This window comes from Lepisosteus platostomus, chromosome 2, assembly GCF_059453375.1.
Source record: "Lepisosteus platostomus isolate fLepPlt1 chromosome 2, fLepPlt1.hap1, whole genome shotgun sequence".
Lineage (NCBI taxonomy): Eukaryota > Metazoa > Chordata > Actinopteri > Semionotiformes > Lepisosteidae > Lepisosteus > Lepisosteus platostomus.
In genome coordinates, this window is record NC_142612.1 from 60,992,658 (window position 1) to 61,007,248 (window position 14,591).

The 14,591-nt window shown below is 37.8% G+C and overlaps 1 protein-coding gene across 6 annotated transcripts in view; it reads right to left on the reverse strand.

Moving 5' to 3' along the window:
* Window positions 1-14,591, reverse strand: part of il1rap (interleukin 1 receptor accessory protein) — a 31,143-nt gene that overhangs the window by 15,521 nt on the left and 1,031 nt on the right. For 4 of the 6 annotated variants that reach the window (XM_088611037.1, XM_088611054.1, XM_088611073.1 and 1 more), the window contains 3 exons: window positions 14,304-14,396; window positions 12,180-12,327; window positions 9,659-9,747 (listed from right to left, as the gene is read on the reverse strand). In XM_088611037.1, coding sequence (XP_088467163.1) covers window positions 9,659-9,747; window positions 12,180-12,181 — 91 coding nt within the window. In that variant the 5' untranslated portion in view covers window positions 12,182-12,327; window positions 14,304-14,396. Of the gene's footprint in view, window positions 1-9,658; window positions 9,748-12,179; window positions 12,376-14,303; window positions 14,397-14,591 lie in introns of all 6 variants that reach the window. The other 2 variants (XM_088611045.1, XM_088611064.1) reach the window with 1 other exon arrangement.

The window sequence follows — 14,591 nt, forward strand, 5'->3', positions numbered from 1 at the left end:
GCTTTTACCCTGGTGCATTGCAGCAGTTTACTGAATTCAGACAGCATGCACCACTGCTCGGACAAGAAAAGTCCCAAGGCTGTTAGGCTCCAGAATCCCAAGGGTACTGACTCAGTGAAATGAGTCCTTCTAACAAATAGTCCGATGCAGTCACTCGTGCCACACTAAGCAGCTTAGTGTCAGATCCCCTATGTCATGATTTACGATCAGCTCCCCAGCATGTTTAAACTGCTAGCGGAGGAGGCCAGTTGTTGCAGTCATCACTATTAATTACCACAGAGAGAACAAAATAAAAATCTTTGAAGTGGCTTCCATATGATTCTATCATCTTAAACTGGATAAAAGTGATGCTTTTGCTCAGCATCTAGAAAACAACCACACAGGCCCTTAAACAAAATCAGTACGGATTTGTTTTCCTTTTATCACAGTCCTTGAGCAGATGAGAGCAGACATCAATGCCACAAAGGTCACAAAAAAATCCAAAAGCAGAAATCTTCTTTTCCAGCAGACACCGTTATTGAGACCAATGCGAGCACAAAAACTTTGGCACACAAGTGGTGGTCAATTAAATATGGCGAGATTGGTTGAATAGCCGAAATAAGGAAAACTAGTCAAGTTAAATTTTAGGATTACAGTCATCATGCTTTATTTTGTTTTCTTAATTTTAAGATTACATCTTATTTTACAGCCTCATTCGTTGGTTCTCATGTTGAGAGACAACAGCAACAGATGCAAATGCCACATCTAGAATGAACTGGAGGCCTTTTGTTAGCTCTCTTGTGCATGAACTAACTATGCAAGAACACACAGCTGGCCAAGACACAGCTAAGCAGGCAATTGTCCAATTACTTTTGGTCCCCTAAAATGGAAGGACTGTGTACATAAAGGGCTGTGATTCCTATATCGTTCACCCAATATAGACGCAACTACCCTTGAATTAAAGCTGACATTCTGCACTTCAACCTCATAGTCATTGTTTCATTTCAAAAATTGTGTCACTGTCCAAATACTTACTGACTGCACTGTATGCGAGACAGGTAAAAAGTTAAACAGCGTTGCTGACATTCATTGTAAACAAATACTTTTCGAGCAAAATAATCAAATGGGTACAATGCCCTTAGAAACGATGTAATTCTACAATGATTGTAGCTATGCAATAGTGGCACAAAGAATCTGAGGAGTGATTCAGCAGTGCATCTGTGCCCTGAGCTCTACTGTTTTAGACAGCCGGCACTGACAACGTAATGTAAGTTCTTTATTTGTCATCTAAAGATATTTATCATCTGCTTTAAGAGTTTGAATCAATAACATATACATATTATCTCAACTGGTGCTATTTATTTCAGTAATGTCTGTTATTTCAGTAGTCTCCTTAAAAACCCATTAAATCAGAGAATCACATACAAATACATGTATTTCTTTTTGGAAACTAACACTTGCTGTTAAATTGACCTTAATGGGACTTTTCTATGACTTATAAATAGCAGACTTCACAAATCCATCCATTTTCTCACTGCTTTCTCCAAAACAGGGGGAGCCAGAGTGTCTCCCAGTAAGCAATGGCAAAAGACTGAGAATACTCTCTAAATGGGATGACAGTCCATTGCAGGGCACAAACAGACACACTCACACCAAGACCAATTTCCCCAGAAACCAATTAACCGACCAGGATACCTTTGAAGTGTGTGAGGAAACTGGAGCACCCAGAGGAAACTCACACAGTCACGTGGAGAACATACAAATTCCATAGGGAAAGCACCCCAGGAAATGAACCCAGGGATCCAGTGCTGCGAGACCACAATCCTAGCCACTACCCCACCATATCACCCATCAGAATTTATCTATGCATAGCAATTTTATCACACCCTGTGGCAGGCCGGTTTCTGAAGGGACTGCAATAACAGGCATGCTGCCACTAGAGGGCACCAGAAGGCCTCTGACTGACAAACAGGCTCACAGGGGGTCTCTTAGTGAAAATCACAATAAAGAAGGTCATAAAAGATTCAAGATTCAAGATTTAAGATTTTGATTTGCCATATACAACAAGTGTACTGGAATGCTTACTCGTTTCAGCCGTACCCAGTAACAGTAAAGAAAAAATGGGCACAAATGAAAAACAAATATAGACAATAAATTTAGACAATAGACGTTATAATACAGCCAAGACAGGACATAGTGCAAACAGTGCAGTACCTTAAAGTGCAGGTGCTAATTTGAGCTGGTTAAGATGCGGACTGCTTGGGGCAAGAAACTGTTTTTGAATCTACTGGTCAGTGTTCTGATACTGCGATACCTCCTACCAGAACCCAGGGGTGAAAACAGATCGTGGCCAGGGTGAATTGAGTCCAGAAGTACTGTATAGCTCGAGCCCGGTTGTGGCAGAGGTCGAGATATATCCGGTCGATGGAGGGTTCCAATGATTTTCTGCGTGGACCTCACAACCCTCTGTATGACTTTTCTTTTCTTAAAAGCCACAATCTTACATGTAGTTAATAATGTTCAGGCATATAAAAACTTTAAGGGTGTTAATCTGGGTTTAGAGGAGCAGTCTGGGGGAGATTGCTGAGAGTTTAGATGAAGAGAAGCGTGCTTCTCTTGAGTACTTGGTGTATAAGGACTATTAATCCTGCACGTTTCTTCTTTCCAGTAGGCAGGGTCAGTATAGGAGCTAGTGTGGCAAAGATTAAAGATTAATTAAATCATGTCTTTCAGTGCTGCACTGTTTATTGTACATTCATAGTAAGTCACTGGGGTTTTTATTTTGGGTCTTCTTTGAAATCAAACACAATGAAGATTAGATCAAGATCAATAACTTTAGTATGAACTGCATCATGTGGTTCAAGCCCTTTTAAAACGTGGGTCATGCTAATAAAATATCTACAGAAAAAAACTTGGCAAAAGGGAAATTGGTGGCTGCAATCAAATATCCAGACCATGGGAAAACAATCAACATTTGATTTTAATGTTTTCATTCTAAATGTTTACCTGATAATCGCATTTAATTCCCATTCAAAATGCAATTAAATTCTACAGTGCAGCTAATCTGAAACCACCCTTGCATTTGTACCTTTAAAGCCGTTATGAAGTGAAATGTGGCACATAACTTCCACCAGTAGCAAAAATAATGCAATAAATGGTTAAGAATCATTTTTGGATTTGCAATATATAGACAAGCTAATCACTTTGTGACTTGCGTTTTCATTCCATGCAGTGATATGGGGTATTTCGGAAAAATAGTTTTGCATATTGGGAAGACTGTCTGAGCAGAGGGGCTATGCAGAGTTTAGCTTGTCTCCAATAAATTAACCCAAAACATAAAATTATGTAGCGTGCCTTGCACTTATTCAATACCTTATTTAAATAAAATACAGTACATTTCTTTTTCAAAACCTATTCAAAGTAATTGATATTTTGAACACACACAAACTGGAAAATGACAGAGAAAGCAGTGGTTATGTTTAAAAAATGCTATACAAATTAACTGACCTAATGTCAAAAGCCTCTGTCAAAAGATGAACTTTCTGTCACAGCAGAAATTAACATAGCAAACGCCTTCATTTGATTAACATTCTCCAAAAAGTTATCTTCCCTTTCAACCACCTTCCCTGTGAAATATTGATTGTGAGTTATTGGGCTTCGATAACATGCAAGTATTATAGAGGAACATTAAAGCACATCTGAAAAATACATTTATTGTTCTCATGCTTTATAATTGAATTTTTGTGCTGGTCCGTTTTGCAGGGGTGGCAAGTTCTGGTAATTGCGCTGTCTAAAACCTAGGGACTATAAATTAGTCTTCCTATTTCAATTTTTATAGAATTCGTGAAGTTCTGCATATTACAAATGGATGCTGGCAAAAGTAATCCATTTTCTATCATGACATCGAAACATACTTTTAACCCTAAAAGCACCGTTGTAATGACAAAATTCTATTTTTAAACAATTGCAGGTTTAGGAATTAACTGTTTTGAATGTATTAATTACATGAGGATGTTATGGATATTAAATAGAATTCCCTTTTAACTCACTAAAACAATTATAAATTTCACTGCCCTTGCCAGCAGTCAGTCAAATTCCATTTCACACAATATATAGCCCAGTCCAGTTTGTTTCACTTCAGGACTTCACTATTACCTGGTCTTTAAGTGTTGTATTAATCATGCTAATAATTAATTAAACTGGCAGTATCAGCATTATCTGTCTGTATCAGGACAAGAGTCATATCAAGCATCTTATAGATAGATAGATACTTTATTGATCCCGTGAGGGAAATTATACTGTACATGCACAACTAACGTAAACCACCTTTGGTAAAGATGTCAGCATTTTTTTTTTTTTGTACATTAACTAAGGTGCTGGGTATTTATTTAAGGGTATTTATGGTTATCATCATTTACTACTTTCTATTTCTGTACATTCAGTAAACTGAAACTAGGGTTTAGGGAAAAATTGTGACATTTTTCTTGATGATACTGGAGAGAAAAGTATTGTCATATCATGTGGGAAAAATCTTATAATAGGAGGCATTTTACATTTTTGTTTCTTATATATGATTTATTAAGTATACACTGCATTATTAAATTTATCTGATAACTACAGAATTCCCTTTGGAGATTCCAGTTCTTACTTGTGTTAATACCTTAGCTTCCTGAAAGGCTTTGTGTAATCATTCACATTTTAACTTATAGCACTTTGAAATGTATTGCTTTTACAACTTGCAAGGTCATAAAATAGTTACATTACTTCACTGACAGCTACCATCTCCTTTATAGGCCCATATCATTCCTCTGTTGTACAAGCACTGTCTACTAACCATGAAAACTGCCTTAATAACATGGCAGACAAGAAACAAAAATGTTAATATTAAAAACACCAAAAATATTTTGCACTGTTTAAACTGGTATTCTCACATAATGCCAGTCTTTCCAAAAGTACAAGCATCAATAGAGCCGCCATGGAGGACTTCATCAGAACAAACTGTGAAACCGAACCAGGGGGCACAAGTGAAAACAATGTAGAAGTGTGCTTAAAACTGAGAACAGGAGGCACTTCTCTACATAAAGGGTGGCGGGAGTCTGAGTCTGATATTGCAACCAATACCCTGGCTTGATGAAACCCTACAATCAATTAGCTACTATCAAAACAGGTTATAAGAGTCCAATACTATCCCTTTTTTTAAACTTATGATGTTCTTATGAATAGTTTTATTCAACCACATATAATATGTTCCTCTGCAGGTACTGTCTTTCATTACATTACATTACATTATCACTCCCTCTTACTGCCAGTGTTACTGCCTGTCCCAGACTTTGTGAAAAACTACAACTTCTACAACAGAATACAACTGAAAAAGATTTGGATTCATATTATCCCACATTCTCCCATGAACACGCTGCAATTTCCCAAGAGGCTTAAGCAGTAAAGGAAGTGGCCTGAGTGCAAGTTGAGCTCCACGATTCACGTGTAGCGGGTTCAAGCCTGGGTCATTCATGAGCCAACTGTGACTTACTGTAAATTCTCCAGGAAAAGACACATATCTAGAGAACGATAGGGTGAGATTGAACGGCCAGGCCTCTCTTGGATCTCCCAAGACATCCTGGCCACCTACAGGTCTGCAGAGTTCAGGTCTCAAATTTAAAAAACAGACCTTGATCAAAGTACTGCAGTATACTACCTTGAAATATACTGTATACTAGTTATCACGGCCAGCAACCATCACCCTGCAGCTCTCAAGTGGCAACCCACTGAAGCTCAGCAGGGTTGAGCCTGGTCAGTACCTGGATGAGAGACCTCCTGGGTAACTACAGTATGGTTGCTGCTGGAAGTGGTGTTAGTGGGACCAGCAGGGGGCACCCACCCTGCGGTCTGTGCGGTCTGCGGTCTTAATGTCCCGGTATAGTGGCAGGGACACTATACTGTAGTGGGCCCCATTTTTCGGATGAGACGTGAAAGCGAGGTCCTGACTCTCAGTGGTCAGTAAAGATCCCAGGACATTTCTCGATAAGAGTAGGGAGTTATCCCGGTGTCCGGGCCAAATTTCCCCCCTCGGCCTTTACCGTGGCCTCCAAATTGTCCCCATGTACTGTATGACTGGCTTGCAGTTGCCCTGCGATGGACTGGCACCCCATCCAGGGTGTACCCTGCCTTGCACTCACTGCTTGCCGGGTAGGCTCCAGCTTCCCGCAACACTGTATGGTATAAAGTGGTTTGGCAAATGACATGACTATTTATCACAGCTAAAATATAGAGGTATGTCTTTTTAAGCATATGGTCTCTACTTGACAGTATGTTTTACTCTCCTTTTACATTATCATACTGTGTTACAAAAAGGTTCTTGAAACTGTTTGCATGAGAATATGTAGCTGCTATATACAAATGGTCTCATAGTCCGTTATGAGGTAGAACTTGCATGAACAACACCATGTACAACACAATAACACGTATGTGCAGATTCTTGGCACTTAAAACAGCCGATACTGTCCCTGGAAGGGCCCTGGCCATGTCTCCTGCAAGGCATGGAGCAAGTTCTACCTCAGATATTGTCAGCCTGACACACTTTTTGTCACATTCCAGTTTTTGTAACGTGTTTTGCTTTCATGTTCCAGTAATGTTCTGTCAGGGCTCTTTGCTGACAAGTTCGACTAGAATCGCAGAGAACAGAGAGTAGAGAATGTTGGAGATGATGATGAAAGAGCTCCAACCTACACTTGAAATGTTTGGCTTTCAAGTCAATAAACTGCAAAATAAAAACACCTGGCTTTTCCTCCAATTCATACATTAAAGGAATATGGGAGTGAAGTTTAAGTCCAGGAAAAGATGGCCTAATGGGTTTAATAGGCATATTAAGAAAAAGCATTAGAAGGAAGAGAGCACTCCACAGACTGTGCGAAAGGGCCCATGTTTATAGAAAAAGAGCGTACAGAGCTGCAGGTGCAACAGAAAAAAAGATATCAGAATCACCAAGAGGAACAAAGAAGATGGCAAAAAATTATGTGAAACACTCAGAAATAGTTATATATAATGTGAAACAGCTCTCACTTACAACATGAGAACTCCCCATTGTACAGACAAGAGAATCCCAAATGTAACAAAATCTACAAAATCTAAAAAAGGGAGGGTAGAACAGAACCAGCAAACTACAGACCAGTTAGTCTAATTTCAGCTACTGGTATATTAGAAAAACAATAAATAAATAAGGACATTTTAAGAGATTTAAGAGAACTTTCTAAAATTCTTTAAACAAGCAAGAAGGACATAAGGGGAACAATGAAGTATATGACATGTTTCTGTGTTTCATGATTAAAGAGATGGGTGATTCAAGGATATGGGGAATGCTGGTATTGACTACCTTGTACTTACATCAACTCCAGCAGCGAAGCATGGAACATATCAGATACAGTAGGACAGTTCAATTCAGCTCTTCGTGGTCTAGTTAAATGCTCTGGTAACAGTCTCTGTTCAAGTTTAATTTCAATCCAGTCAACCCAGATAGAGAGTCCCCCCCCCCCCAAATTACAAAAGGTTAGTCTCTTTTTATCTCAATTGCCATTAAAGTAGCCTTTGTCATTAAAGAGCTAGGTGACGTTTTCCATGGGTAAAACAAGATCAAACAGCAGCAAATTATACTAGAAGAAAATAAACTTCTAAAAAAATCATTACATCTCTGCTCATACTTTTAGAAAACGATCAGAAGAGGATAATAGTGGAAGTAAAGGTGTCATTTAATGATACTATGGCCATTACTGCCATTTGATGTGTGAAGGATTCTTCTGAAAACAATATAACATTATTCTTTAAAAGACCACATACTGTATGCGAGCAGTCATGACATCGTTCCTTTGTTTTTTCCCTGTTATAACAGCTTTAAAACACATTATTTGCAATCTTTTTGAAAGATGTTACCAAGATTGTTTGTTACCAGAATGTATTGCTGCACTACAGATGGGATCTCCAGTATGAAACCAATGTGACACCGGTGAAAAAAGCTAGATTGTTGGTTGTATGTTGCACTGTCTGCTTGAAAATGAGTTGTACCACATGTCCCCTTGAGGGAACCTTCCCTGCAGTCATTTTGTGGAGCAAGTGATCTTTCCTATTATTACAAGTCCAATGTAAAAGCAGATAAAAAGTGATTATACAGCATACATGTTGAAAATTCATAGATTCTTCTGTATTCTCTAGAAATGCATAATGTACCCAGGGACAGCAAAGTGAGAGCAACTCCTCACAATAAAATTTTATTGTGTTTCATTGAGCATACAGTGATTCAATCTGGAATGGTACAGTACATTTACTGTGAGTCAACTTAATTTTCATGCCCACCAGCACTGAAGAGTACTTGACTCACTGCAACTCCACAATTCCACAACTGCAATAATACTAATAATACTAATAATAATACTAATAATACTAATAATAATAATAATAATAATAAACACTTGTTAATCGGTTTTACAGTAAATTAGTGAATTCTATGCCACAAGGTTACAAAATGTCTCACTAAGGACAATCACCCATCAGAAAGGATCTTTAACTTAAAATGTAACAGAAAACAAGGCATCTTTGCGAACACAGAACAATTATTGACCAGTATAAACTGAGGAAGTGGTTTTTAAAATCATTCAGCTAAATAAAAAAATGAAAATACAAATCTCTGAAATAAAGCATGCAATCTTCAAAGAAAATTGCTGGCACCAATTAGACATCTAGAGATCATATTACCAAGTTCTCAACCTAACCTCTATACCGCTACCCATCATGTTTTGTCAAAGCACCACTGTTAACAAAAACAACACTTAATTTAGAGTTCGAACAGTGATTTTAGAACACTATTTAGAATGAGGTTCAAAGGTTCCCTTCTTTTTCATAAATATGAACACTTGATTATCGTATTCATGTCTACTGTTATCCATGATGACTGACAGCTTCTTTAACGGTATTAGACAGCGTGAACAGTTATTCAGTCTTCATCATTGGATCCCACAGCAATAGTCTGTGCAAGGCTCAGACCCCTTTTCTTGATTTTTAAATCAAAGGTAAAAAGAAGAGTATTTGAACAGTATAATGAGAATAGAAAGTCACTATGCCTAAGAGTCATTAACTACAAGAATAACCTCTGATTCCGCTAACACAACATATGCTGGATAATGCATGACGACTGATGATCCACTGTGGTGGGTCTCGAGTGACTGCACTATCCACAGGAAGATCAGAAGGCAAGACAAGACCAAACAGGTATGCAAATTGACTTTGATGAAACCAAAATGTTTTCAGATGAATGAGAGAGCTGAACACTGATCTGAAAAGACCTTCATCCAGGAGAAGACTGAAAGAGCTGATGAGGAAAATGAAGACCATAACAATATGCTTCAAGTGGCTTCCTGATCTCAGAACGTGAACAGTTAAAGTAACAGCACATTCCTGTCCAGTCTTTCACACAATATTTTTCCCATTAACATCATAGAACATGCTGCAGTCCATCCAGCAGAACCGGTGCTAGGAGTAGACTAATGCAGCATTTTAACTTCAACAAAATGCAATCTGCTCTTCAGACTTGAAAAATGGTATACACAGGGAGTAAATCAGCACTTCAGAAATGAATAAGCCTTTTCTTAAAAAGCAATCAATCACTTTCCAATCTAACAGAACAGTCACTGACCTGATAGATAATGTTGTGTTGGCTCTGAAGTAGCGCTGGATATTTCTGTAGTCACAGCAAACACAGAAAACAGCAAAAGAAAAAGTCCCCTGCAAAAATAAACAAAAAATAAATGCGAATATGTAATGTACACGCATTTCATATTCTTAACCAGTTTTCAAACAGCTTGATGCGATAAAAATAAAGTCCCTCAAATTACTAATCGATCTAACCCAATACAGGACTGTTTTGTGAAATAGTGCCTATCCCAGTAAGCTATGGGAACAAGGCTGGATCCACCCTGGATGGGACACCAGTTCATCACAGGGCACAAACCAACACAAACACCTTCCATCCAACCATCCATTTTCTAACTGCTTCTTCCAATTTTGGCTGACAGGGAGAGCTGAAGTCTATCCTAGCAAGCAACAGGTGCAAGAGGCAATACACTCTGGCTGGGACATCAGTCCACTGCAGGGCAGACAGACACAAACACAGACACACGTGCTCTCACACCAGGGTCATTTTTCCCAGAAGCTAAATAGCCTATCAGTACCTTTGGACAGTGGAGAGGAAACAGGAGGATCAGGAGGAAACCCACTCGGACATGGATAGAGCATAGAAACACAGATAGCACCCCAAATTTTGAACCCAGGGCCCCAGTGCTGCAAGGCAGCAATGCTAAACACTGAGCCACTGTACCATCCAGGTACAGGTTCTCTCATTTGAAAAACCAAGTAATGCTATGCAATATGTTCTGAAACTACCTATTGCTTTCAGTTAATCTCATAAAGTGTTTATTCTTAAAAAATATCCTTATTACAGTTGCAAAAACCTCTGTACATAGAGGTATCAAAATTTATATTTATCCCCAATTTATTTAAAGTAAAGTTGATTAAGTATGATGAACTGGGTATACATCCATTATTTTACAAAACAAATAAAAAAACAAATAAAAAACAAATAAAAAGTAAAACTACTTATATGTCCTTCAGCATACCCCAACAATCAGCAATTTGAGAACCATCATTTGGCCTTGAGGAGGCATCTCCCATAGCTTGTAGCCTGTTAATAGGTTCTTGAACTTCTCATTAGGGAAACTCAACCACTCCTGCAGGCTATATGGTATGGGACAAAAGGGGACTGCGATGTGCAATCAGGAGCATCGATTTTATTTTCCCTTAACCATTTGGTCATTGGGCTTGATGCAGGCTTTATACTGTATACTGTAAAGTTCATTTGTCAGCAAGCTTAAGTTTCTTGACAGAAGACACCAGGTTCTGGTTAAGTTTCTGTGACAAACTGTTAGAACAAGCACTCGAGGATCAGGAGATGTACAGCAAACCTAAAGCAGAACCGATTTTCTTTACTATTTTTTAAATTGAGAGGATGACGATCTTTTTCAAGATGAACATTTTGTGATTGAATGGTTTTGCGTTACTCGTTACCAGTTACAGCTCCTGGGTGTTGATTATACCCCATTTTGTAAATGGTAAATGTTAATTATAAAATATATGTCACTTAATTACTTTTCAGACTGCAACTGTGGACAAAACTTTCTTACAATCTCTCCCTGGAAGGGTAGCAACCTATTACTATTACTCTCGATATCCCTGATGATGGACACTACGATTTGTTATGGCCATCACTAGAGTTGTAGAGTTGATACTCTTTTTTCTTATATGGAGAGGAAACAAGGACTAAAGGACAAAACATAAAATCAAAACTTATTTTCAACATACAGTATTTACAGTTTATGGATAAATCTCAAAATTGTGGATTAGGAAATACATGCAATTATTTTTACAATTTTTGAAGAATGAATTCTATGAAAAAATAATTTACTTTTACAATCACTGGACACCATTCATGTAACCCTTTACATAAATTTTAATTTATTCAAATTGAAAGATATTGACAGTGCACCTGTATTTCATTGCTAAATCAACTTTTAGTTACAGTTCCCCAAGGGTACATCTGGAGGCTGCTACAGATTTCAATTTAAAAAAAAAACTATTAGCTTATAACCTTAAACTATCAAATAAAGTTGTAGACGTTAGTACATTACTTAAACAAGAACGACCTCCTCTACTGGATGTATTTCTGACTAATTACTATTTGGGACTCACGATTATTCCAGTTCACAGCATTTTCTACAACCAATGTTGGCAAATAGTGTGACAGGATCCAGTGCAGCAATATTTTAGCCAAAAAAATCAATTACTGATGTTGGATTAAATAGCTGTCTGGGCTATACGACAAATTCATTAAGCCGACAGTGCAATTCACAACTGTGTTTTTAATGCATGTGGAAACTTTTTCTTAACTGTACATGTAAATGCTATCCTATACTGCAACATTTTAAAAGATATTTTAAAGAGAAAAATAAGGCTATCATCAGCAGAAGCAGAAACTCGTGCAATTCAGGGCCTCCCAAAAAAACATAATAAATGCACACAAGAATCTACAAACTGAAAACGCAGAGGTTTGCAGGTGGATGAAATGAAGAGAAAGAAAGGCAGACATTAAAAGAAACACTTACATTTCCACAGCTGAGACAAGACGCCGTTTCTCCTCCTGCTTTCCGACAGTCAGTGCTGAATTGTCCGATAAATATCAGCACCAGGGTGGCGCATGGAATCAAACCACTGGAAAATAACTTGTGCCAGAAAGGGAAGATCCTGAGGTCTCTGGCGGGAACAGCAGTAAATTACCACAACACATCCCCAGTGCAGTGCCTAGCCAAACAGCAAAGTGCTTTATTATTTATTAAGGCTTGTCCAATCAGAGACAGGAGCACTCTGTGGCATCCCTAAAGCTGGCTTGGTGTTCAAGCCCCACATGAACTGCAAAATGCAATAGTCGTGTCCCTTTCTCCACTGTGCATAAACTGTAAGGTCAGGCTAATACCTATTCACTTACTGCTTAAGTACATTAGATGTGAATTAATTACCAGCATTATAGAAAGTTGTGGTTTTTCCCCATCAATAAATCTGGATTGTTCCTTAAAAGTGAAAAGAAATTACATAAAATCTTGTCTTCCTGACAACCACTTTAAGTATTGATAATATGTATACTTAATATATGGTCTCTACTGATTTGATCCTAAAAAGGATGTACTACACTACTGTTACTCATCAACCACTCCATGACTGCCTCCTTGCCTTCACTTTTTCAAGAAAAAAAATGACAGATCTTTGATATACTGAGCATCAAAATAAACGTATTACTTACAGTTACCAGAAATCAAAATGATCCGGAATAATATAATATTGTTTGTAGCAGGTGCACTGAAATGTATTGAACAGATATGACACGGGCAAATGTATTATGTTGATTAAATAGGGTTGATCAATAGGGATGAAAGGCACAGTACTCAAACAATGGAAGTACTATTTACAATACAAGCTATATATCCCTGACACAGGCTTTACACCAGGTCTTGTGGACTTCTGCTTATCTTGTACAGCCTGGATAAGCAGGTGCATGTTCTCTGGTCTCCCAATGCGACTCAAGTCTGGTGAGCAAGACGACCAAAGCGTTAACTTTCAAATGATCTTGTTACATAAAAGGCACAAGAAGCATGGGGACATGTGTTGTTCTGCTGCAATATTGTCACTTCAGGATGAACTCACACCATGAGATGCAAACAAGGGCCCATAACATGATCAATGAGGCACCATGCAATCAGTTAGCCATCAATCACTACAAGTGATCTCTGTTGTGACTCCTACCAGACTATCACACTTGGACCTAACAACAACTGCTCCAATGTACATGAGAATTTGTTCAGTGCAAGCAATCAATCAAATATTTTAATCAATATCCAAAATCCAAATATTTTCAATTTCTACATGTGCAGTGTCTTTTGATGTTTAGTATATTTAATGAATGCGAGCAGAGTGGAATTTCACAAAATCTCACTCACAGCTCCTAGTAAGTTCACTTTCATCTCCAATCATTTCACTCCAAAATATAATGCATGCAAGAAATAAAGTATTGATCCCCCCACCTCAGACACATTTTGTATCTATGGCCATAATTTCATCATCTTAACTCAAAACTTAAAAAAGGCCATGCCCACTTTGTGCAGAAACACCATTGTAATAAAAAATGAACATCTCTTATATATATATATTATAAGAACACATCTTATATTTGACTTAAATTAAGCAACTTGCATATAAAATTAATATTTCTGTCCAACTAAATTTAAAGTTAGGAAGTCTTCTCTACACTGTGGGTTGAGGGTCGGTATATCATGCTTAAATATTATACAGAACATACTAAACACATTTAAGAATGATCTTTATTGGATTTGCCTTTATTTAATCGCTAACTGCTTTGTGATGGTTAACTAAAAGTTAAATTAGGATATTGCCAAACATACAGTTTAATGCAGTTGTTTCACAGAAAGCAAATTAGTAGCTAGATCATTGCTAAATGTACACAACGTTTTAAGCATCGTCACTGTATTATTGTTTTCAGGTACTGTATGTGTGATTTATTTTGTCCGGTGTGCAATACAGTTCTTTCTGACTCTAAAAACTTAATTCAAAGTGGATACACATTATTTATATCGGTTTATAACCAATGTGCAAATGCAGTGCATACTATGGTTGATTGGTCAAATTATTTTAAAACTTCCAAAGAATAAAACTGTTACCTGGTTGTAGAGCTCTGTGCGGCATGCACTTCTTAAGAACTTGTCCAACACAGACATGTGAGCCATTCAGTTGTAGGGTCATTGTACGCCAACCTAGCCAAACACGTACAGTTGCAGACAGAAGTTATTAATCAATACTTTATTACATGAGTATACTGCGTTTATCAAAGTAGTGTTTTTGGTTTATTTAGTGCCAATTCTAGGACAGCCAGCGGTAGAAGAAATTTTCCAAACACAGCAAATGTGTTTTGACAGGGGTTGTCAAAGGTTGTAAGTTTGCAGCTCCTC